The sequence below is a fragment of the Acomys russatus genome, chromosome 20 (assembly GCF_903995435.1).
Source record: "Acomys russatus chromosome 20, mAcoRus1.1, whole genome shotgun sequence".
Classification (NCBI taxonomy): Eukaryota; Metazoa; Chordata; class Mammalia; order Rodentia; family Muridae; genus Acomys; species Acomys russatus.
In genome coordinates this window covers 46,817,506-46,844,312 of record NC_067156.1, presented here as the reverse complement: position 1 = coordinate 46,844,312, position 26,807 = coordinate 46,817,506, and the positions used below count along the sequence as shown (strand labels likewise).

Genomic DNA, 26,807 nt, shown 5'->3' with positions numbered 1-26,807 from the left:
TGAAATTCCTTCAAGCATCTTCTATAGAGCTGCCATGGCTAGTCAGAACTTCCTTTCTGTTTTGTCATTTGTCTATCTTCTTCAAAGAAAGTTCTTTCTCCCTCAGTCCTGACAGATACTTTTGCTGGGTATAGTGTTCTTGATTGACAGGTCTTACTGTTGAAACCTTGAAATACAACAGTATACACTCTTCTGGCTTAAGGTTCAGTTGAGTAATCTGGGTGTAATGCTTCTTGATGCTTCAAAAACTTGATGTTTGTTACTCTCACCATACTTCCTTTGCTCTGTGTATTTCATGTTTTTGTTCTGGTGAGAGAAGTTCTTTTCCGGTGTTGTGTGTTTGGAATCTAAATGAGTCCTGTATGTGGACTGGCATCACTTTTCCTAACTCTGGGAAATTCTGTGCCATGATTTATTTATTTTTTTATGCTTTTAGAACAAAATTCTCGGCCTTTTTCTATGCCTTTAAATCATGAGTTGGCCTTTTTGTGTTCTCCCATATAACTTGGAATTTCCACTGTTACCTTATTATTTTATATCTGAGCTAAAATTGTTTCAGTTCCTGCGTCTTGTCTATTAAGCTCAGGTAGTCTTTCTTCACCTTGGGCTCTTGTAATGTTGAGGTCCTCCTAGAACAATTTGACTTTCTAGTTTTTATTTGGTTGTGATTCTAGCATTTAAGCAGTTTTTCCAAGTATTTGTTAAATTATTCTTTTAAACCCTTCCTTGTCTTCCTTCTATCATTCAATCATTTCTGTCTTTGAACATATTTGCAAAATTTCTTTTGAGTTCTGTCTGAGATTTCATCCACCACACTTTCACTAAATGACACTGCTGTGGGAACAATAATATTTTGCATGAGTTACAAGTCTTGGACTTTTTGTTTTTATGACTCCGCATAGGCAGTTATGTGTCTTGTGTCACTTTCTTCGGTTGGCTTCATTTCTATCATCTACGTTCTTTCTCTGAAGTATTTGCAATATCCAGATGGGACTTGAGTGTGGTATTATTGAGTGTGTACTTCGGAAAATAATTCCTCAGAACAGGAGCTCTGGGTGCCTTGTGTAAGCTCTATATTATTCCCCAGTGGAATATTGGCTGGGAGAACAACAGCTGATTGAAACCATCACTGTGTGATTATCATACAGCCAATCACAATGCTGGCCTCTTAGACTTCAATAGCTGTTGTGGAGAGTAAACTAAGAATAGTGTGGAGTCTATTGCAGTTGCAGTTAATAGATTAGGAGGAGGAAAGTGAAACAGATATAAGGATTAGGTATAAATGAACTTTGAAAAGATAGAGTAGGTAAAAATGGACTTTGACAAGGCAGTGTGGGTAAACATGGACTTTGAAGACAGAGAGTGGGTTAAGTGTCCTTGTTTTCTCTTTGTGAGATTGGCATTATAATTGTGGTGGTTTAAATGTCAAGGTCTCCACATAGGCTCATATATTTGTTTTTAAAATTTTTTATTAATTTATTCATATTACATCTCGATTATTAGCTCTTCCCCTGTTTCCTCCCATTCTTCCCTTCCTCCCACTTACCCCCTTCTCCCCTCCCCTATGTCTGTGATTGAGGGAGACCTCCTCCCCCTATATATGCTCTTAGAATATCGAGTCTCTTCTTGGTAACTTGCTATCCTTCCTCTGAGTGCCGCCAGGCCTCCCCATCCAGGGGACGTGGTCAGAAAAGGGGCACCAGAGTTCATGTGAGAGTCAGATCTCACTCTCCACTCAACGGTGGAGAATATCATATTCGTCGGCTAGGTCTTGGTAGGGGTTCGAAGTTTACTGCCTATATTCTCCTTGGCTGGTGCCTTAGTTTGAGGAGGACCCCAGGACCCAGATCTGCCTGTCATAAAGTTCTTCTTGTAGGTTTCCAGGACCCTGTGGATCCTACTATTTCTCCATTCTTCCACGCTACTCTCACCTAAAGTCTCAATAGGATGTCCTCTCCTCTGACCCACTTTCTTGGTAAGTAAAGTTTTTCATGGTACGTATCCCTGGGACTAGTGTTTTGATATAAGTGAGTATATACCGTTTGTCTCTTTTTGCTTCTGGGTGAACTTACTCATTATGATAATTTCTAGATCAATCCATTGGCCCACAAATTTCAGGAATTCCTTGTTTTTAATAGCTGAGTAGTATTCCATAGTGTAAATGTACCACAGTTTCTTAGTCCATTCTTCTACTGAGGGATACTTAGGCTGTTTCCATGTTCTGGCTATTTTGTATAAAGCAGCTATGAACATGGTTGAGCATATGTCCCTGTTGTGTGGTAGGGCATTTTCTGGGTATATTCCAAGGAGTGGGATGGCTGGGTCTTGAGGAAGCCCTATTCCCATTTTTCTGAGAAAGCACCAGATAGCTTTCCAAAGTGGTTGTACTAGTTTGCATTCCCACCAGCAATGAAGGAGTGTTCCTCTCTCTCCATATCCTCGCCAACATGTGGTGTCATTTGAGTTTTTGATCTTAGCCATTCTGATGGGTGTAAGATGGAATCTCAGTGTCGTTTTGATTTGCATTTCTCTGATGACTAAGGAGGTTGAGCATTTCTTTATGTGTTTCTCAGCCATTTGATATTCCTCTGTTGAGAATTCTCTGTTAAGTCTAAGCCCCATTTCGCAATTGGGTTGTTTGGTTTTGTGGTGTTTAATTTCTTGAGTTCTTTATATATTTTGGATATTAAACCTTTGTCAGATGAAGGGTTGGTGAAGATCTTTTCCCAGTCTGTAGGCTGTCGCTTTGTTCTACTGACAGTGTCTTCTGCCTTACAGAAGCTTCTCAGCCTCATGTGGTCCCATTTATTAATTGTTGACATTAAGGCCTGGGCTGTTGGTGTACTGTTCAGGAAGTTGTTTCCTGTGCCTATGTGTCCCAGTCTCTTCCCTCTAACTGAATTAATGCCTCTGGTTTTAAGTTGAGGTCTTTAATCCACTTGGACTTGAGTTTTGTACATGGTGACAAATAAGGGGCTAATTGCATTTTTCTACATGTAGACATCCAGTTAGACCAGCACCATTTGTTGAAGATGCTATCATTTTTCCATTGAATAGATTTGGTTTCTTTGTCAAAAATCAAGTGAGCAAATGTGTGTGGATTCATTTTTGGGTCTTCAATTTGATTCCATTGATTAACCAGCCTATTGCTTTGCTAGTACCATGCTGTTTTAATTACTGTTGCTCTGTAGTACAGATTGAGATCAGGTATGGAGATTCCTCCGGAGGATCTTTTATTGTATAGGATTGTTTCTGCTATTCTGGTTTTTTTATTTCTTCATATGAATTTGAGAATTGATCTTTCAATATCTTCAAAATATTTTGTAGGTATTTTGATAGGGATTGCATTGAATCTGTAAATTGCTTTTGGTCAGATGGCCATTTTTACTATGTTTATTCTCGCGATCCTCGAACAAGGTAAATCCCTCCATCTTCTGATGTCATCTTCAATCTCTTTCTTCAGAGGTTTGAAATTTTTTTCGAATAAGTCCTTCACTTGCTTGGTTAGAGTTACTCCTAGATATTTTATATTGTTTGTGGCCATCGTGAAGAGAATAGTTTTCCTAATTTATTCCTCTGCCTGTTTGTCATTTGTATACAGGAAAGCTACTGATTTTTTTGAGTTTATTTTGTATCCTGCCAATTTGCTGAAGGTGTTTATCAGCTGTAGGAGTTCTCTGGAGGAATTTTGGGGGTCACTTATATACACTATCATATCATCTGCAAATAGGGATAATTTGACTTCCTCCTTTCCCATTTGGATCCCCTTGATCTCCTTTTGCTGTCTTATTGCTCTGGCTAGAGCTTCAAGAACTATATTGAAGGATATGGGGACAGAGGGCAGCCTTGTCTGGTTCCCGATTTTAGAGGAATTTCCTTGAGTATCTCTCCATTTAATTTAATGTTGGCTGTTGGTTTGCTGCATATAGCCTTTATTATGTTTAGATAAGTGCCTTGTATTCCCGATCTCTCCAGAACTTTAAACTTAAATGGGTGTTGGATTTTGTCAAATGCTTTTTCTGCATCCAAGGAGATGATCATGTGGTTTTTCTTTCAGTTTGTTTATATGATGGATTACATTGATGGATTTCCGTATGTTAAGCTATCCCTGCATGCCTGGAATGAATCCTACCTGGTCATGGTGAATGATGTCTTTGATATGCTGTTATATTCGCTTTGCGAGTATTTTGTTGAGTATTTTTGCATCAATGTTCATAAGAGAAATTGGTCTGAAATTCTCTTTTTTTGTTGGGTTTTTGTGAGGTTTAGGTATCAATGTGACTGTGGCCTCATAGAAGGAATTTGGTAATATTCCATCCATTTCTATCTTTCCGAATAGCTTGAATAGTATCAGTATTAGCTCCTCTTTGAAGGACTGGTAGAATTCTGCACTGAAACCATCTGGCCCTGGGCTTTTTTTGGTTGGGAGACTATCAATGGTTGCTTCTATTTCTATAGGCGAAATAGGGCTATTTAATTTGTTTATCTGGTCTTGGTTCAATTTTAGCCAATGGAATTGGTCAAGAAATTTGTCCATTTCCCTTAAATTTTCGAATTTTGTGGCATAAATGCCTTTAAAGTAGGTTCTTATGATTCTTTGTATTTCTTCGGTGTCTGTTGTTATGTCTCCCTTTTCATTTCTGATTTTGTTAATTTGCATAGTGTTTCTCTGTTTTTTAGTTAGATTGGCTAACGGTTTGTCTATCTTGTTAATTTTCTCAAAGAACCAGCTCTTGGTTTTGTTGATTCTTTGGATTGTTCTCTTTGTTTCTAATTTATTGATTTTAGCCCTGAGTTTGATTATTTCTAGATGTCTACTCCTCTTGGGTGTTTCTGCTTCTTCTTTTCTAGAGCTTCCAGATGTGTTGTTAAGTTGTTTATGTGGGATGATTCTATTTTCTTTTTAAAGGCACTTAGTGCTATGAATTTTCCTCTTAGCACTGCTTTCAATGTATCCCACAAATTTGGGTATGTTGTTCCATCATTTTCATTGAATTTCAGGAAGTCTTTTATTTCTTCCCTTATTTCTTTCGTGACCCATGTGCCATTAAGTAGAAAGTTGTTTAGTTTCCATGTGTTAGTATGCTTTTTGTTATTTCTGTTGTTGTTGAATTCCAGCCTTAGACCATTGTGATCTGATAAGATACAAGGTATTATTTCAATCTTCTTGTATCTGTTGAGGTTTGCTTCGTGACCAACTATGTGATCAATTTTAGAGAACGTTCCATGGGGTGTGGAGAGAAAGGTATAATCTTTTGCGTTTGGGTGGAAAGTTCTGTAGATATCTGTTAGATCCATTTGATTCATGACATTGGTTAATGAGTTTATTTCCCGGCTTAGTTTTTGAATCAAAGACCTATCCTCGAGTGAAAGTGGGGTGTTGAAGTCTCTCACTGTTAATGTGTGGGTATTGATGAGTCGGGCAAACTTTGTTAATAACTCTTTTACAAATGTGGGAGCCCTTGTATTCAGAGCATAGATGTTCAAAATTGTGATGTCTTCTTGGTTGACTTTACCTTTGACGAGTACGAAGTGTCCATCCTCATCTCTTTTGATTAATTTTGGTTGAAAGTCTATTTTATTAGATATTAGAATGGCTACCCCAGCTTGTTTCTTGTGACCATTTGCTTGAAATATTTTCCCCCAACCTTTTACTCTGAGGCAATGTCTGTCCTTGTGGTTGAGATGTGTTTCTTGAATGCAGAAGAATGTTGGGTCATGTTTATGCATCCACTCCATTAGTCTGTGTCTCTTTATTGGAGAATTGAGACTATTGACATTGAGAGATATTAATGACCAGTGATTGGTAAGTCTCTTCATTTTTGGTACTGGTAACAGTAGAGATTTTGTGAGGTTGTGATTTTGCAATGGTATAGTTACCTATTTCCTACGTAATTTTGGTTGTAGTTTGACCAGTTGTGGTGGAGTTTTGGATTTGTGGCTAGGTACTGTTTGAATTTGTTTTTGTCATGGAATATTTTGTCTTCTCCGTCAATGGTTATTGATAATTTCGCTGGATATAGTAGGCTTGCCTGGTATCTGTGTTCTCTTAGGGTTTGCAGAACCTCTGTCCAGGCCCTTCTGGCTTTCATGGTCTCTGCTGAGAAGTCAGGAGTAATTCTGATAGGTTTGACTTCATATGTTACTCGGCCTTTTTCTCTTACTGCTTTTAATATTTTTTCTTGTTCTGTATATTTTGTGTTGTTATTATTATGTGGTGGGAAGATTTTCTTTTCAGGTCTATTCTAATTGGTGTTCTGTAGACCTCTTGTATGCTCGTATGCATCTTCTTCTTCAAATTGGAGAAATTTTCTTCTATTATTCTATTAAAGATATTTTCTGGGCTGTGGAGTCAGTTGCCTTCTTCAATCCCTATTATTCTCAAGTTTCATCTTTTCATGTTGTCTTTTATTTCTTGAATACTCTGTGTCAGAAATTTTTCAGATTCAGCATTTCTTTGGATGGTTGTTTCCAGTTCTGTGATTGTATCTTCAAGTCCCTATATTCGTTCTTCCATTTCTTGCAATCTGTTAGATAAGGCCACCTCTGAGATGCTTACTTTCTTCTCTGATGCCTCTTGATCACGTTTTTCTTCTGTGTGTTCCTGTATCATAGCTTCCATTTTTATTTTCATGTCTTGGACTGTTTTAATGATTTCCTTCATCTGGTTATTCATATTTTCTGAAATTCTTCAAGTGCCTCTTTATATGACTCTTTTAACTCTTCAGCCCTCTTGTTTGCCTCCTCCTGTATTTGTTTACAGATTTTATTTGTTTCTTCCATTATCATCTTCTTTACTAAGGACTTGAGGTCATTTTCTTGACTATCCATTGCTGTTAGGTTCTCCAGGTTGTTTTCATTGGGAATGCTGGGATCCGGAGATGCCAAAGTGTTTTGGTTTTTGTTAGCGTTCTTTCGCTGTCCTCTTGTCATTTTGATGGTTCTGATGTTGGAAGGTATTTTGTAGTGACCTTCGCTGGTTGAGAGTGGTTAATTGATGACTGATTATAGGTCAGGTGCTCTTGCCTGTGGGAATCAGGGAGTATTTCTGTGGAACAGGTAGGTGATCTGGTTTCACTCCTGGTGATTTTCCTCTGCACCGTGGGCTCCAGGCTGAGTCAGCCAAAGTAGATTTCTGTTTGGACTTTACTGCTGTAATTCAGATCAGCAGTTTTGGGACCAAGAATAAGGTCCACACACAAACATTCTGGTTGTGTAGGTTGAACCCAGCTGCCTGTCCTTCCTGTGGCTTTGTACTCAAGACCCCAGGTAGATCAGATCTTCTGGGGGCGTAGCTGTCTTTTAGCTCTGTCTCTATACCCTGTAGAGTTGTCCAATCTCTCCCAGAATTATATGCCTGGAGGGACCAAGGTCATTCTTGGTCAGCAATTAGACACTGCAAGCAAGACCCATGTTTTGTCTCCTGATAACATGAGAGTGCCTGCCTTGCTTGAGCCAGGAGCCCCAGCTAGGCTCTCTCGTTCTGGGAGTGCAGGGCCAGTGCCTTGCTGCTGGGCGGCTGGGTTGCAGAGCTCTGGGGGTCGCCCGTGGAACCAGGTCTGCCCGCCGGGCTATGATGCTTCACTAATGCTCTAGGTCAGCAATTACACACTGCAAACATGACCCACCCACGTCTCGTCTCCCGATAACGTGAGAGTGCCTGCCTTGCTCGGGCCAGAAGCCCCAGCTCGGCTCTTTCATTCGGGGAGTGCAGGGCCAGTGCATTGCGGCTGGGAGGCTAGGAACAATAGGGTTGCAGAGCTCTGGCAGTCGCCCGCGGAACCAGGTCTTCCTGCAGGGCTATGATGCTCAGCTATCACTCTAGGTAAGACCCATGTCTCCAGATAGGTCCAAGATGGTGTTTAGCACCTCCGGGATGTTGCTTGTCCCAGGGGGGTAGGCCCGCTGTTTGGTCTGCAGCCTTTGAGGCCCCACTCACCTACAGTTCTCAAAGTCCAGCAATCTGTGGCTCCACTTATGTCCCTGGTCTCCTCGGAGTAGATCAGATACGTGGCTTATTGGTCGGCACCATCTTGGAATCCCCCAGGCTCATATATTTGAATAACTGATCCCTAGTAAGTATAAACATTTGGTAAGAATTGGGTGATGTGTCCTTGTTGAAAGAGGAGGAGCATCACTAGGGGTGGGCTTTAAAACCCCGAAGTGCTCTCAGCTCTCTCTGCCTCATGCTGTGGTTCAAGATGGAAGCTCTCAGCTACTGCTCTAGCCATTAGTCCATGCTGCCATGCTCCCCAACACAACAGTCTTGGAAACACCCTCGGAAACTGTAAGTTCCAAATGAATTCTTTCTTCAAGTCTTTTCTTCATGTTGTCTTATCACAGCAATAGAAAAGTAAGACATTGACCAAAAGAAATTGGAAGAGAAAAGAATTTATCTCACCTTACAACTCCCAGATCACAGTCCACCACTGAGGGAAGTCAGGGAAGGAACTCAACGCTGTCAGTGGCCTGAAGCAGAAATCCTGAAGGAAGCTGCTTCCTGGCCTGCTGCCTGGCTCGTGTTCTGTTGGCCTTTTCATGCATCCCAGGATCACCTGTCTGGCATGTGGTTATTGGCAGTGGGCTAAGCCTCCCACATCAACCACCAATCAAGGAAACATTCTCAGGGCTGGAAAGATGACTCAGCAGTTAAGAGCATTGCTCCTCTTCCAGAGAACCTGAATTTGGTTTCAGGCACCCAGATCACAGCTGTCTGTAACTCTAGTCCCAGGGCATCCAATAGCCTTTTCTGGCCTCTGAGAATACCAGGCACACAAGTTGGAGATAGGCATACAGACAGACAGCACACATGCATATTGAATGAATTACTTACCTTTTAGTCTCTCACAGACATGTCTATGTGGGCTACTTGAATATTGACACTTGTTCACAGAAGGAGCAGGCAGGGGTGTCTTTGGATCCTCTCCTGGGCATGTATCCACTTCTCCCAGTCAAATGTATGCAGTTCTGCCCTGGTTATATATGACCTCTGGGTGGTAGGGAGAAGCTAGTGTACACAGGCTGTGAGAGACTAGGGGAGGTATATCTCTACAGCCATGGGGAAGTCATCAGCCAGGCTGGGTGCTGACTGTCCAGTTCAACTGTTTTAGGGTCATCATGCCCCTACCTGTAGCCCCATTGATAGCTCTGTAAGTCAGCATGGTAAATGAATTTTTCTCTCAGGGTGAATTTTGGTGAAATTAAACTTTAGTTTGTCATTGGAAGCTTATGAGGAGGTAAGGAACCTGCCTGCCTCCATTTGAAGGTAGGATCCACTATGCTGGATTGTTAAAAATAAGTTTTTGTCTCTGGTTGTAAATGAGTTCACTTCTTACCTTATGCCCATCTCAGAATCATCCATAACCCATACTGAGAAAAGTTTACCCATATGAAATAATTTGTGTGTCACCACCTTCCATGACCCTGAGGTACATATTGGACTATCGTCAGATTACACTGATCCCTCTCCAATCTCTGAGTCCTTAAAGGATTGCAATTAACCTTGGGTAAGACTTTCTCTTGCGTCTAAGCCACTCCACCTTTCCAGTCTGGAGATGCTATATTTGTCCACTGCTTCAAAACCAACCAGCTTCATTCAAGATGGAAAGGAATTTACATTGTGATTCTCCTGAAGCCTACTGCTGTCAAGGTTGCTGAAATTCTTCCCTGCATTTCTCACTCACACCTCAAAAAGGCACCTATAGATCCCAAGGAAGAGATGCCCAATCCCCAGAGGTGTTAAGTGACAGAAAAAGGACCATTAAATATCAAACTTTCTAAGGTTTGACTGTCTAACAGAAATGTAAAGATTGTGTTGAATCTGCTCCATGATTATCCTATGGCTAGTAGGGTGTTTTGTTTTGTTTGTTTTTCAAGACAGGGTTTCTTTGTGTAGCATTGGCTTTCCTGGACTTGGTTTTTAGACCAGGATAGCCTTGACCTCACAGGTATCTGCCTACCTCTTTCTCTCAAGTGCTGGCATTGCAGGCGTGTACCACCACACCTACCTGTGACTAGCAGTTTTATTATTTTATTTCTAACCTGTGCAAACAGAATCTAAATTCATCTTGGTAGGGGAAGTAAAAGGCACTGCTGTCATAGCAAGTACCTTAGACTTGTCTTGCCACACAAAACACTGCTTTTATCCACAGGGCCCATAGATCAGACAAAAGAAGGGAAAGAAATCCTCTTTAGATATTTGTTGGATAAAGGATATTTGGCATGGATGAATCTAGTTGACCAATCCCAGTGTAATAATACAGACTTCAGATTAATCAAATATTCTTTTAAAAGTTCTGATAAGGGAAATTACAGATTAATAAAATAACAAGGGGCCGGAAAGATTCAGTTCAATTGAATTTAACATACACAGAAAACCCTGTCTGTACCTAATAATATGGGGTATAATCTCTGGGTCCATGTAACACTAAAAAAACCAATAAGAAAACTCTGTGTCAGAGGAGATCCCTCTGTTCCTGGGCTTTTCAACATAAATTAGTATGGAATAAGGGCACCAAATGGGGGTTATACAAGGACAACAGGAGACAATGTGGAAGATGCCCCCACTAATGTGTAAAAGCTGTGGCTGATGTTCCCATTATTTTGTCTGTTTATTCCACTGTCTGTGTTTCCATTGCACTAGAGTTCCCTCTTATTGTAATTCTACTCCTAAACACACCTTGCTCTTTGGTAAACAGCTGCCCTTAGGATGAGCTTTTTCTGTGAAAATGATGCTTAATCTATACTCCCTGCTGTGCATGAGGGTTTATGTGGGATAGGACATGTTGCACCAACTTTACTTTACTTTACTTTACAACCCATTAACAGAGGTACAAGAGCTCTTCCTGAGAACTGCGATGACTCCTTATATCTATTGGATCCCACTACAATTGCTGCTACCCTGACCTTTCTGTTCTCTGTCCCAGGAGCTGTTGGACTACAATGAGAGGTTTCTAAACTAGCCTATCTCACTTCAAAAGCTACTACTATTAAAGCAAAAATATTAGCCGAAATTAGTCAAGAAATGGGTGAATTGCGAACAGTTCTACAAAATAAAGGTACTATAGATTAACTGTTACTTAAACAAAACACTCAAAATTAGCCCCACCCACATATGAGGAGCCATAGGCACTTGATGGATGCTGTAGGAGGGAGAGTCAGTTTTCTTCAGTGGGATGACACATGGCCATTGCCCATGTCCCAGCAAATGATACCTTCACCATCAAATATGGGCAGCACTATGTCTTAATGGCCTATTTGTCTCACCAACATGATACCCAGATGTGAGCTGATAAAGGATGACCAAGATGGACAGGTAAAAGCCCTTGAGGACCTAACCATATGCAAAGAATCACAGGCAATTGAGAGCAGAAAGGTGGCCTTCCCCAGGGAAGAACATGCTTCTAGTTTGCCCAGTGCCAAGCCATCAGCCCTGAAAGCATACATGCAAGTGACATTAAACAGACTGAACAGGCTATGTTTAGGCCTATGCATATATGTGTTCATCTATGTACAGAATAACAATGAATTAAACAAGAAGCCATGAATTTGAAGGAGAGTGGGGAGTGGTATATTGGAGGAAATGGATGGAGTAAAGGAAAGAGAGAAATGTAGTAATTAAATTATAACCCCCTCCCCTCAAAAGAGAAAAATCTTTACTCACTTATACCCACATACATAGAAAAACTTGTAATTCTAAAATAATAAAATAAATCTTCTTTTAAGGTATGGAAAGATGGAGCAATTAAGAGCAGTCACTTCTCTTCCAGAAGCCCTGAGCACAAATCTGAGCACCCTCAGTGAGTAGCCCACAACTGCCCACAGCTCCAGCTCCAGAGGATCCAACTCTCTGCTCTCACCAGCCACATGCACTTGCTTGTGCACGTGCACATGCATGCACACACATGTGTGCCCTCTCCCACACGTACACACATGCACACATACAACATCCACACAATGTAGACACACACACACACACACACACACACACACACACACACACCACTCAGAAGGCAGAGATGATGGAACCATGGAGCAAGCTGGCTGGCTAGACTGAAAAGATCTGCAAGAGCTGGGTACAACTAAGACTTCTTCCGCGATGAAAAAGTTAGAACGTAGGGAGATGATCCAAGATGGCGACACCTAACACACACCTTGTTTGAGCAGCAGGCCGGAAGTGAATGTTCAGCAACCCAAGGACTGATCTGAGACCCATACAACTACAGCACCAGTAACTGACAGGTGGGAGGGCTCCAAATAGTGCGGAACACAGTCGCCGTAAAGAACCGGGTGGGACTGAAGGCTAGAGCCACACATTTGGCAGGCAAGCAGCCACCAAGAACCTGGGCTCATGTGCATGCCCAGAGGCTGGCTGCCAGTGTCAGATTTCACAGGGCACAGAAACAGCATTTGTCCCCTCCTCTTAAAACTCTAGGGTCCGTGGGTTCTAGTACCAAGCAGACGCCACAGACTAGAACACAAGTGCATCTGTCTACAGATCACCCAGAAAACTCCCCAACAACCACAGGCCCCACACAGAGGCATCACAATGGGAAGAGGTCAGCATAAGAACACAAGTAACAACCCCCAGGTCCATTGGATACCGCCAGAAATCCCACCACCACCACCAGCCCAGGAGATAATATCACAGCTGAAGTACAAGAGAAAGATTTCAAATCTGAGGTTATGAAAATGATAGAGGCCTTAGGGTAGGAAAATAAATACCTCAAAGTAGAACTGGAATACACAAAGAAATGCACAAGTCACTTGAGGAAACTACTATCAAACAGGAGAAATAAATAAATAAAATGTTTCATGACCTAAAACAGGAAATCCATGCCATGAAGAAAATACAATCTGAGACAATCCAGAATCTACAGACACAAGTATGGCCAACAGAATTCAAGAGATGGAACAAAGAATATCAGAGATAGAAGATATTACTGAAGAAATGGATACAGCAGTCAAAGAAAATGCTAAATCTAAAAAGCTCTTGACACAGAATATCCAAGAAATTTGGGACACTATGAAAAGACCAAACCTAAGAATCATAGGGATAGAAGAAAAAGAAGACTCCCAACTGCAAGGCCCAGAAATATATTCAACAAAATCTTGGAAGAAAACTTCCCTAACCTAAAGAAAGATATGTCCGTAAATATAGCAGAAGCCTACAGAACCCCTAATAGATTAGACAAGAAAAGAAAATCCTCCCATCACGTAATAGTCAAAACACTAAACGTACAGAACAAAGAAAGAATATTAAAAGCTTCAAGAGAAAAAAGCCAAGTCACATATAAAGGCAAACCTATCAGAATTACATCTGACTTCTCAACAAAGACTAAGAAAATCAGAAGGGCCTGGATGGAAGTTGTGCAGACATTAAGAAACCACAGATGCCAACCCTCACTACTATACCCAGCAAAGCTCTCAATCACCATAGATGGAGAAAACATGGTATTCCATGACAAAACCAAGTCCAAACAATACCTGACCACAAATTCAGCTCTACAGAAGTTACTAGAAGGAAAACTTCATCCCAAGGAGGGTAATTTCACTCAGGGAAACAGAGGAAATGAATAATCCCACACTCACAAAAACAGAAGAAAAGAAGCACACACATATGAGCGCACACGCGCGCGCGTGCGCGCACACACACACACACACACACACACACACACACACACACACACTACCACTACCAACATCAAAATAATAGGAACCATTAACCACTCAACATCAATGGCCTCAACTCTCCAATTAAGAAACACAGGCTAACATAATGGAAAAAGAACCCCAACAAAACAACAACAACAAACCGAAAAAACAAAACAAAACAAAACAAGAACCATCAACCTGCTGTATACAAGAAACACACCTTAGCAATAAAGATAAATATTACCTTAGAATAAAGGGCTGGAAAAAGGTTTTCCAAGCAAACGGACCAAAGAAACAAGCTGGAGTAGCCATTCTAGTATCTAATAAAATAGACTTTCAACCAAAACTAATCAAAAGAGATGGGGAAGGACACTTTATACTCACTAAAGGAAAAATACACCAAGACGATGTCTCAATTTTGAATATCTATGCCCCAAATACAGGAGCACCCACATTCAAAAAAGAAACATTATTAAAGCTTATGTCGCACATTGAACCCCACACTTTAATAGTGGGATACATCAACACCTAACTTTCACCAATAGATAGATCATCACAGCAGAAACTGAATGGAGAAACAATGAAACTAATAGATGTTATGAACCAAATGGACCTAACTGATATATACAGAACTTTTCACTCGAACACGAAAAGAATTCACGCTTTTCTCTGCACCTCACAGAACCTTCTCCAAAATCAACTATATAAATTAGCCACAATTCTCAATTGGGTTATTTGGTTTGGTGGTGTTTAATTTCTTGAGTTCTTTATATATCTGGATATTAGACCTTTGTCAGATGAAGGGTTGGTGAAGATCTTTTCCCAGTCTGTAGGCTGTCGCTTTGTTCTGTTGACAGTGTCTCCTGCCTTACAGAAGCTTCTCTGCCTCATGAGATCCCATTTATTAATTGTTGACCTTAAGGCTACCTCAAGACCCAGCTATTCCACTCCTTGGAATATACCCAAAAGATGCTCTACCACACAACAAGGACATGTGCTCAACCATGTTCATAGCAGCCTTATTTGTAATAGCCAGAATCTGGGAACAACCTAGATGTCCCTCAGTTAAAGAATGGATAAAGAAACTGTGGTATACTTACACTATGGAATACTATTGAGCTGTTAAAAACAAGGAAATCTTGAAATTTGCAGGCAAATAGATGGAACTAGAGACAATAATGTGGAGTGAGATAACTCAGACCCAGACAGGCACATATGACATACTCTCACTCATAAGCGGGTGTTAGTCACTTAATTCAGGTTAACCACATTACAGTACAGAGACTGATGAGTCAACCAAGGTCCATATGTGATGTGGACCTAGACCTCCTGCTCAAATGTAGTAGATAGGCAGCACAGTCTCCCTTTGGGTCCCACAATATTTGGAATACTTCTGACATGGACTCAGGCCTCCCAATGTTGTTCACTTTTACCCTGGTGGAGCGGCCTTGCCAGGCCACCGAGGAAGAGGTTACAGGTAGTACAGAGGACACTGGATAAGGTGAAGTCAAAGTTAGGGGAGGATGGTTCCCCTTGCTAAGGACTAGGGGTTGGAGGGAAAGGGGATGAAGTGGGGGAATAGGATTGGGAGGGGATCAGGGAGGAGTGGGACTGGGAGGTGATTAGGGAGGAGTCTTCAATTGGTATGCAAATATTTCAAACTGTAGAACAAGCAGGCAACTAACATTGCTAATCCCACTACATGGGAATCGCTCAGACTGGCTGAGGTAGGAAGGTTTATGCATAGACAAGGTTCACGTTGGGCACAGATTCTCTGTGACTTATAAATAGAGGCCATTCTTAGTATGGCATGAATGAAGATTTGCAGATGTCTTACTTCTGCTCACACAATGAGCAGAGAACCAGCCTTAGTTGCTCTGTACGTCCTGCACACATTGTACCATCACAATGTTAGAGCTGTATAATGCTTGTGAGGATTTATGTTTTCAGAACAAAAGAACTGAACATCGACGCTGGATCAGACCTGATAGGATTCATTCCTCTCAGCAAGATGGATGCTGACATCTTGCACCCTCCATGTTCCAGCCCCAGGCACCTCAGTTGCTGTTACCCATCAGAACAGGACAGCTTCCAGGACAGCATTATAGAAAGCTTCTGATCCCAATTGGTCCAGCAGTTCAGATTGTCCCACACAGGACTATTAAGCCTGGAATTTCACAACTTATGAAAATGGACCACAATGCTATCCATGGCTTACTTAACTATTTTCCCAATATTTTTTGGGGGGCCCTTCAAAGGAATTATTTACCCTAAATCAGCCTGAAGAAACCTTAAGAGAATGACTCCCATTTCCTCTAAGGGGGATTGGATAGATTTCTGTTTACTCTCTTGGTCTACAGATGCCTATTTTCATTGGGAATTGGTTATAAGTATTATTGGTCTTTTACAGAGAGGAATCTAGGTTTGACTCATGGATGTATCTCTTTTCCTTTATCTTTCTTTTCTAGGTAAGGAGATAGGAGCTGAAAAGAAGGAAAGGGGGATATAGAAATGTAGAAGGAGGATAGAACAAAAGGTAGATTATTGAATCTACTTCTCATCTCAAGGCCCTAATTGTTACTCACAAATAAAGTTTTTTTTCAATTCAATGGTATGGAATTTTGTATATTGATGCAAATCATGGCCATGTCAAAAACTAGTTTAATTTTATCACAAGAATATATACTCTAGATCTAATAGATAAATATGATTCTATAGATGAGGTAAAATAGTTAAATAGGGCCTTCAAAAACCTCAGAGATGTACAGAATATGGCATTTAAAGATGTTTTTTTTATTATTCTAAAGATTCTCTGACAACAAAAGAGGTTAACTCTTGCAACACCCAGCCTGCCTCAGAGAAGAAGGTGAGCATCAAAGAACCTCCTTATGGTGTTGGCTCCAAATGTGGCAAACCAGCCTGGACAGATTGTATAGCCTATGTGAGAGTTACTATTACTTTTCTGTTAAATGGACATAATATTAGCCACCTCATAAAATCGTAATATTATGATTTGTTGCTATGCCTACAGAGTAAAGAGTCACTCATCCATTACCAGGGATGCTTGTATTTTCAGTGGACGATAGTCAATCCAGATGCCACAAGGGCCATGATACAGAGAATAAGACACTGGGGAATGTCTAGTCACTGATGCAACATGATTACTTCTACCTCAAAGGCTCAGGAGTGGTGTGGAAGAGGAGGTGAAAAGACTACAAGAGCCAGGGGCGGTGGATGACTACGAGAAAACAGTGTCCTCTGGACACAGCAGGGCAAATCCACATATGAACTCACAGTGGTTGTGACAGCATGTCTAAGACCTGTCAAACCCAGGCCAGACCAAATCCCAGCATGACAGGGAGTTGAGACTGACAAGAATTAAGGAACATGAATCTTGCGAGAAATAAGGCTGTGATCAGAGGAATGAGACAGGTTGTGTCTTGGATGAAACTAACATTAGTTGGCATCTTCACAGGACCCCAGACAATGGGTTGTGTGACTTCAGTTCAGGCTTCATTTGTGGAGTCAGGGAGTAGGAAGATTATCTTTCACTGCTGTCTTCCAGCCAAGTTATTAAGCTGCTTCTCCATGTCCCCCCTCTGTTTCTGAGCCCCACATTCAACATACTTTATTCTTTTAGGATTGTCTGGCTCTTTTTGTCAAAATACAAGGTGTTACTAGAATGCGAGGCCACTGACAGTTTCATTTTCACTTTCTGCTTCTTGGAAATGCAGGTGATTCTGAAAAGCAACCTTATCCACAATCTATGTTTGGCTAACACACACTGAGAGGGGAGGGGCAAAGCCCAAAGGGTAAGTCCTGCTGAACTGACCTGAACCTGCTGCTTTCCACAGACAAAGCCGGGGTGGGTGTCAGTGAAGAGCCTGGAGCACAGTGGAGTGGTTCCTGCAGCTGAACTACAGTGTGTGAATCCAGTGGACACAGGACTTTCTGGTAAGTGGGCAGGAGCACTTGGATCTAACTTCTAACTCTCACCATCTGTTTTCTCTAAAGAGCAGATAGGGAACAAGACATTTAGGGACAGGCCCACACAGTGGGGATCCTCAGCCTGGAAGCCAGGGGGCTTTGGTGGGAGGTGGGCGGGACTCGCTTGTGGATGGCTTTTGTCATCATTCAAGTTGAGGGACCATAAATAAATGATGGGGATGTTGTTTTTAGTAAAACTTGTCCAATTTATTTGCTTGCCTCAGTCTTCTCTCTAAAATGAGTGCAATGGATAGGTCAGGTGGTAGAATATCTCTGCAGTATGTATGAGGTTTGTTGTACTCAGGTTTAACTTGCTTCCTAGTTTAGGGACATGTATTTAATTCTTAACATTCCCCAAGCATGTTGGCTTGTGGAGTAGAGGTCCCTCTGCATCCTGCTTCTGCTGGAGCTGGCTGTGCGAATCTGTGCTGAAGACTGTTCACTGTGGTTTTCTTTATGTCAAAGCATGAGTGCTATGGATCTCCTCTGCCTCTGTGGGGGACGGTGAGCTGTGTCAGGGTGTGGCAACAGCTGTCATCTAGGCTGCTTCCTTTTGTAATGCTGGCTGTGTCACAGTCTTCTCATCTTCTGGGTTTGTATTCAGCGGGAAGAACTTGCAGATAGCTATAGCACTGGAGTCTGTGTCACGAAACCAGTAGCTAGCACTGAAATAAGGAGAGGGAAAAACTGAAGAGATGAAAACAGCTTGTGTGCTTTCCTGAATCTTGCCTGACTAAAAGAGAACATAGAGAAAGAGAGTAAATAGCCATGTGGCTACCGGGGAACAGCAACAAGGCAAGGTAGCAGTCTCTAAGTTCAAAGTCCTAAGATGAGAAGACAACTCAAGTTAACGACGTAGCTGGAATTCAGACACCAGTGATGCCAGAGGTGTAATGCTAACACTTAAAGGTTATGCTGTGCACACTGGTACCTAATGAATGTCCCCTGAGTGAAATGTGGCTCTTTATTGATGCCTCTCAGAATCCGTTTGGCATAATATGACTTCAGTGTCAATAGGATAACTCTGGCTGTTTGATCATCCATGGTGTGGCAAGAGCAGTCACAGGAAAGTAATGTCAATGCCATAATCAGTGCTGGGGTTGATGAGGTCTTGAAGATTATGTAGGAGGAACAATCAATTGTGAATGTATTTAGAAATAGAACTTAACTCTGCACACTGACTTGATATGGATGAAACAGAAAGAGGAGGCCCCAGGGTGACAGCAGGGATTTGCTGTTTCCTTAACTGATGGTGAGGCCCAATTTCCTGCCACGGGAAGTCTTATAGGGAGGTTCAATCAAACTCGGGCATTTAGCCTTAGCAATAAGTGTACTTACCTGCTGAGCCAACTTTTTAGATTTGACATATAAACTTTGTGTCATGGTCTTAAGTAGCTAAGGCTAACCTTTATCCCACTATGTACCAAGAAGACCTTGAAGTCCTGACCCTCTTAGCGCAATGTACTGAGTGCTACAATTATAGCGATCCACAACCACATGCACTTGATGAGGTGCTGGGACTTGAACCCAAGGCCTTATTCATATTGGGAAAGCACTCTATCAACTGACCTACATCTGCAGTTGCAATTAGATTATTTTCACGAAGTAAAGGTTTAAAACAGTGGATCTAAATGAAGACTCGAGGACACTGAAATATTTTATTGAATAAATGGATTTTAACATGGACTTTAAGGGTAAAAACGTTTTATATTATTGCAAGTTTATGTTCCTCATGGACATGAGTTCCAATTCCTGAAAAGACAGAAGAAAAGTAAATCTAGGAAATCTAGGAAATATAATACTTGGACTTACTGACATTTTGAAAACAAACATAAAAGAAAGATTTGTGTGATCATCAGAGATTTGGTATTGATTAAAACACTGATGTCAAGTACTTGTCATTTTTACTTATTTTTCAGCTTGAGAAACTAGATGTATGTTAGTCAGTTAAGCTCCCAATCATCTGAAGGCATGCACTGAAGCAAGTGTGCACAGATCGAGAAGACATTGGATCTCATATGGAATACTCCAGTCAGGTTCTGTGCAGCACAGTAGTTTGTGATTGATAATTACTGATGCTAGGCAAAGAACACATGCATATTTTTATATTATTATCCCTTACTTTTAAATTTTAACTTTTTCACAATTAAGGGTATAATTGAGAGCTAGTAGATACCTATTCTAGTTTTTTTTCTATTGCTATGATTAACACCACGAGCAAAAGAATTTTGGGGAGAAAAAGGTTTGGGAGGCTTACGCATTATGATCATAGTTCGTCCTGAAGCAAAGTCAGACAGAAACTAAAGCAGGAACATTAGGAGAAGGCTGTTTACTGGCTTGTTCCTCTTAGCTGAAACATTGACTTTAATTTACAGCCCAGGACCACCTGCCCAGGGGTGGTGACACTCACCCTGGGCTGAGACCTCCACATTAATCCTAAATCAAGAAAATGTCCCACAGGCATGACCCCAGTCCAGTGTGATAGAGGCAATTCCTCCACTGAGGTGTCTGCTACCAAGAGGAATCTGGATTGTAGCTTGTTGGCAAAAAATACCCAGCACAACGTATATGGAAACTCTAGTTAGTGTCAGAACATAACTGAGTCTGAGGCTGGAACACACTGTAAAGCACAAAGGCACCTTCGATCTCTTACAACTTACTCTCCCTTCCTCCTTGCAGTGCCTTTTCAACACAGTCATGGGTCAGCTCTTCTCCAGCACACCTAAGGATGAAGACCATGGAGATTTGGAATCCAGCTTCGCTGAATATTTTAAGAATTATAAGGAAGAAGGCAAAATCATTTCTGAAGAAACTGTCCGTTTAATTGAGTTACACCTGAAACAAGGAAACATTCAGGGGGCAAACTCTGCAATCAGTGATGCATTAAAAAATATTGATACTGTCCCAATAAATGTTGCTGTGACAGGAGAGTCTGGAGCAGGGAAGTCCAGCTTCATCAATGCCCTGAGGGGGGTTAAACACGGAGAGGAAGGTGCAGCTGAAACTGGGGTAACAGAGACAACCATGGAGATAACTCCATACAAACACCCCAAAATTAAAACTTTGACTTTATGGGATCTGCCTGGCATTGGAACTATGAAGTTTCCACCAAAAGATTATCTGGAAAAAGTAGAATTCAAAAAGTATGACTTCTTTGTTATTGTTTCTGCCACACGATTTACAAAACATGAAGTGGACCTCGCCAAAGCCATCAGACATATGGGAAAGAATTACTACTTTGTGAGAACCAAGGTGGACTTTGATCTAGAAAATGAGAAGATGTTCAAACCACGCACCTTTGACAGAGAAAAGACTCTGAACCAGATCCGAAGCTCCTACCTGGATGCCTTAAGAGGCAACAAGATTGGTGAACCTCGGGTTTTCTTGATTTCTAACCGTGATTCATCTGGCTATGATTTTCCAGGCCTGGTGGACATCCTGGTAAAGGAGCTTCCTGCTCAAAAGCGCCACAATTTTATGCTTTCTGTGCCTAATATTACGGAGGCAGCCATTCAAAGAAAATACAACTCTGCTAAGCAGTTTATCTGGTTGGAAGCCATGAAGGATGGAGTTGTGGCGACTATTCCTGGACTGGGCATCCTCAAGGACAATGATGTGGAGAAGCTGGATGCAAGTTTAAGCCACTATCGAGTCCTCTTTGGAGTGGACGACGAATCCCTAGAGTCCATGGCTAAGGACGCCCAAGTGCCTGTTGAACAACTGAAAAAAAACCTTAAATCTCCTTATTTGTTGGAAACTAAGAACGAAGAAACATTAGGAGGAAAGCTTTTGAAATATTTGGAGAATTTTGCCTCAGCTAATGGTGGACTCCTTGCTACAGGTCTTTACTTTAGGAAAAGCTTTTACTTGCAGTTTCATTTCCTTGACACAGTGGCTGCAGATGCCAAAGTTCTCCTTAGGGAGGCATATTCAAAAAACTAGCTCAAACTCAACTCACCCACAGCTACTGAAAATTACAGGACCAAATGGTTAATATCGGAAGTCATTAGACAAATTCCCCCTTCTGAGGTCTTTCCTTTACACCAGCCAATCAGTTGCCACCATGGGAAAACCTGAGGATTAGGGTCATGAATATTAATATGTCAGAGTCGTACAATCCCCAATCCTTCTTCAACTCTCTGTGATCCCCAATACGTTCTTCTCAGTCTTAAAACTCCACATGCAGGCTTGAATACAGAGAGAGAGAGAGAGAGAGAGAGAGAGAGAGAGAGAGAGAGAGAGAGAGAGAGAGAGAGAGAGAGAGAGACAGACAGAGAGAGAGAGAGAGAGAGAGACAGAGAGAGACAGAGAGAGAGAGACAGAGAAGACAGAGAGAGACAGAGACACAGAGACAGAGAAGACAGAGAGAGACAGAGAGAGACAGATACAGAGAGAGACAGAGACACAGAGACAGAGAAGACAGAGAGAGACAGAGACACAGAGACAGAGAAGACAGAGAAAGAGACAGAGACAGAGAGAGACAGAGAGACAGAGAGAGAAAGAAGAAGAAGAAGAAAAGAGAAGAGAGAGGAGAGAGGAGACAGAGACAGAGTTCTCTGTGTCAACTTTGTACTTCCTTAAAATGATTTTCTATTGTAACCTCAACCTCTCTGGAACTTGTATACAATTGTTCCTTTATGTCATGAGTCTTGCTATGATTTGTTCATTATATCTCACAAAATTCACACACACACACACACACACACACAAACACACACAAATACATATACACACATGCCTGAACATTACACACACACACACACACACACACACACACACACAGACACACACACACACCTAAACATTACTTCTCGCCCTCACTAAGCCTGTGTTAGAGCGTGACTATCATGGCTTATAAATTCTATCAGCAGTTGTCGCCATTTTGTTTGAGCAGTCAGCCCCAGCATGCTAGCATAAAGCTCTTTGCTTTTACATATGAAAATAAAATAAAAAATTCTATCAACAAGAAGACCGTAAGATCAAACAAAGTCAAGAGAAACCAGAAACAGAGGGTCTAGGCTCTCTGCATGCATTGTCGTTGGTTGGTGCAACAGTTTATACACACCACCCTGGTTTCAGATCCTTAGGCCTTGATGATCCCCTTGTAGGGCTCCTGAACCCTTTGGGTCTTTTCATCCCCACCCCCCCAACTCCTCCATACCACTCTCACCACTCCACCCAGAGTTTGGCTGCAAGTCCCAACATCTGTCCCAATCCCACACTGGGTGGAGAATCTCAGAGAACATCTATACTCACTTACAAGTGAGTATATACCATGTGTGTCTTTCTGGGTCTGGGTTACCTCACTCAGGGTGATTGTTTCTAGTTTCACCCATTTGCCTGCAAATTTTAAGATTTCCTTGTTGTTAGTAGCTGAGTAGTGTTCCATTGTGTAAATGTACCAGTTTCTTTATCCATTCTTCGGTTGAGGGACATCTAGGTTGTTTCCAGATTCTTGCTATTATGAATAAAGCTGCTATTAACATATTTGAGCAAATGTTCTTGTATGGTGGAGCATCTTTCAGGTATATGCCCAGAAGTGGTATAGCTGAGTCTTGAGGCAGCACTACTCCCAATTTTTTGAGAAAGTGCCAGATTGACTTCCAAAGTCAGTAACCCAGGGCCATATCACAAGAAGGAGAAAACAGTACTTAAGTACCCTATATGTGAATGGATGACTTCTGGGTACAATTAAAGGTCATTAGCTGCAGGCTAGGATATACTCAGCATAAGGTGGGGTACATGCGGGAATTTCTTGTACTTGTTGAAAAAGTTCCTTATCAGGAAAGCGTCATGCCTGTAGTCTTCCTTGAAGGCTATGTGACACTCCATACAAAATCTGGGCTTAGCAGATCAAGTGGAGTGGGAACCCTGCTGAAAAAAGGGAGTCCACCTTCATAGACTGAGCACGAAATGGCTATCAGGAGTAGTCAGACTTCAACCTTACCCAGCAGACTCCCACAGTACATGAAGTTGCCTCTGTATTCATGGCATGCATGTTTAGAATACTAATGTCCTCTTTATTGATTGGTCCCTTAATCAATATGAAGTAACCATCTTTATCTTCTCTCACTAGTTTTGGTGTGAACATCAGAACAGCAACATCTGCTTGTCTCTCAGTCCATTGGCTTACACACCTTTCTCTACCCTCCACCCCGAGACAGTGTCTATCTTTTGTGGTGAGGTGATTCTCAGAGCAACAACCTGCTTTTTGATCCAAGTGCTACTCTTTTGAGCAGGAAACTGAGACCATTAATCTTTAGAATTCTTGTTGAAAGTGAGGTATTGATTCCAGACTTGTGTTGATTTTGCATTCTTTGAATTTGGGGATTTGCTCTTTCTTCCTCTCTTGCTTAGTTTTATTCTATCATGCTCTATTTTTTCCTCTGGCTTGCCTCATACTGGAATTATTTTTCTCTTCAGTCCGTAGAATTCTTTCAAGTAACTTCTATAGAATTACCCTGGTAGTAAAAAAAACAAAAAAACAAAAAAAAAAAAAAACCACAACAAAACAAAAACAAAAACAAAAAACAAAACAAAACAAAAACAAAAGCAAAAAAACAAAAAAAACTTTCTTTCTTTCTTCTTTTTTGTTTTTTGTTTTGGTCTGGTTTGGTTTGGTTTGTTTGTCTTCATCACAGAGAGTTCTTATTTCTCTTTTACTTTTGCTATGTATAGTATTCTGGATTGACAGTTGTTACTGCTCAAACCTTGCAATCCATCACCCTGGCCCCTTTTGGCTTCAGCTTCAGTTGAGTGATCTGTGTTATTCTGACAGCCCTGCTGTAATGCGTGATCTGATGTGTCTTGCCATTTTCAATATACTTCCTTAGCTCTGTGTATTTCCTGTTCTAGTTATGATGAGAGAAGTTCTGTTCTGGTCTTGTCTCTTTGGCATCCTAAATGACTCTTCTTTTTGGAAAGGCATCTCTTTTCCTAACCAGGAATTTTTCTGTTATTCATCTAAAAATGTTTTCTATAGTTTGGGAAAAGTTATTCTCTTTATTCTATGCCTTTAACCAATAAATTTGGTCTCCATGGGATTCCAGTATATCTTGGAATTCCCACTGGCACCTTATTATTTCATCTTTGACTTTGGATTGTTCCAGTTGCTGTACCTTGTCTTGGTCCCTTCTAATGATAAGACTTTCCACAGAGTTATTTGACTTTCCATGTTTGTTTGTTTTCACTCCAAGCATTTAAGTTGGCTTTTCTTCATTTACTCCTGTCTCTTAGTTAAATTCCTATTCATGTCATCCATTACTTTCCTTATTTCATTCATCTGTTTGTGTCTTTGAACTTATTTATACATTTTACTTTGAGTTCTTTGTCTGGGATTTCATTAACTTACTCTCACTAAATGCCACTACTATGGGATTAATATTTTTTAAAGGAGTTACAAGTCTTTGTTTTTTTTTTTTTTTTTTTTTTTTGTTTTTTTTTGTTTTTTTGTTTCTTATGTCACTACATTGGAAGCTATGTGTCTGCTATCACTTCTTTTCTTGGCGTCATTTTTATCATCTATTTTCTTTCTCTGAAGTATTTGCAATATCCAAGTAGTACATGGGTATGGTACTGTTGAGGGCATGCTTCAGAAAATAATTCCTCAGACCAGGAGGTGTGGGCAACTTGTATAAGCTCTACATTATTCCCCAGTGGAAATACCAGCTGGGAGAACAACAGCTGTTTAAGACCATCGCTTTGTGATTGCCATTCAGCTAGTTCCCTATATATATTCCACACTATGCTCTTCCCATTTTCAATCCTTCTTCTAGTATTGAAAGTCTCAGGATGACTAAGAAGTGTTTGTCCTTCATTTGTGATTGGTTGGTTGTTTGGTTTTGCTTGTAATAAAAACATGGATAGTACATTTCAGAAAAAAAAAAAAGGAAAAAGAAAATTCTTACATAATTTTCCTGGGAGTCTGGTGAGTATGGACTTTAGCTGCAATGCGATTGAACTTTGGAAGACCCAGTGCAAGTTAGGGGTGTTTGGAAAGGGTCCAGTTATAACGTGGCCCACAGGAAACTGCAGGACCACTCCAGAACGGACAGATGTGTTTGGGACTTCTATGAAGTGACCCTGGACGGGCTCAGGGTCTGTGCCAAGTGGGACTTGAGGCTTATATTCAGTCTTAAAGGCTCAAAAGCATACAGATCAAACATATACAAGTTTGTGACTTAGATGTATATCTCAGTGGCTCATTACCAGGAAAAGGGATGTGGAATTATCTCTGTCCCCAGAGAACATGGCTTTGCACTGGCATGGCTCCAACAGAGAAGAGATACTCCAGGGACTCATGCACAGCAGGAGACGACTCTGTTATAAGATGAACCATAGATCCAACAAGAGATTTCAGATACCCAGTGAAGAAGCATGATATAGTGATGACTCTGAACCCTGGGATAAAGGGACAAGGGAGTAAGCAGGCTCTTTAAAAGCCAGTTGATAATGTAGAAGAAAATAATATGGAAATGGCAGGATTAGCTGGGCCTTGAGGCTTGAGGTCACGGGACAGTGGTCTACTTAGATGCCACGATTTCTGCAGAAGGGGAAGTTAAGTGTTCTTTCTATGTGGATTTTATTTATTTATTTATGTATTTATTTATGTATTTATGTATGTATTTATTTATTTATTACCAAAATCCTCATTCAGCTAAGACTGTTGACTACTCTCTGTTAGGAGTCTGTATTGCTCTCCAATACTGTGAGTGCTAGTCAGGAAGTTTTCTTGTTAGTACAGACATTTCTCTATGTCCTGTGACCAAAGTGCATGGTGTATTCAGCAACAGAATCTTGCCACCAGGTCTGCTGGGAAATCAAGAACAACGCCAATAGCTTGCATTGCTTTGAGGTCTCCAGGAACTTCCTGATGAGTGACCCAGAGGCAGGCATCACCCGCCTGGCACTGAGTTTTTGTTTGTTAATCTATATCTTCTTGAGTGAGCATTACACCATCACTGCTGCATCTAGGAACTCCAGTTAAACTCCATATGCACGCATAAAATAGTAGGATTCAATACAGTGTTTTCAGACATCCCATTTAGTGATTCCTCCCCCTACTCCCTCCTTCCCTGCCGTGCCCTCCCACAATCCTCCCCACTTAATTTCCTCCACATTACTTACCTCGCCCTCCTCACAGCACAGGGTCCACTTACCTCTGTGGC

General features: G+C 41.2%; 1 protein-coding gene across 4 annotated transcripts in view; it reads left to right on the top strand.

The window, feature by feature from the left end:
* The window catches only part of LOC127204364 (interferon-inducible GTPase 1-like), a 146,448-nt gene extending 124,705 nt beyond the window's left edge, over positions 1 to 21,743 (top strand). For 2 of the 4 annotated variants that reach the window (XM_051163308.1, XM_051163307.1), the window contains exons 2-3: positions 17,549 to 17,607; positions 20,320 to 21,743. In XM_051163308.1, coding sequence (XP_051019265.1) covers positions 20,338 to 21,582 — 1,245 coding nt within the window. In that variant the 5' untranslated portion in view covers positions 17,549 to 17,607; positions 20,320 to 20,337 and the 3' untranslated portion in view covers positions 21,583 to 21,743. The remainder of the gene's footprint in view (positions 1 to 17,548; positions 17,608 to 20,319) is intronic. The other 2 variants (XM_051163309.1, XM_051163306.1) reach the window with 1 other exon arrangement.
* Positions 21,744 to 26,807: the final 5,064 nt, after the last annotated feature.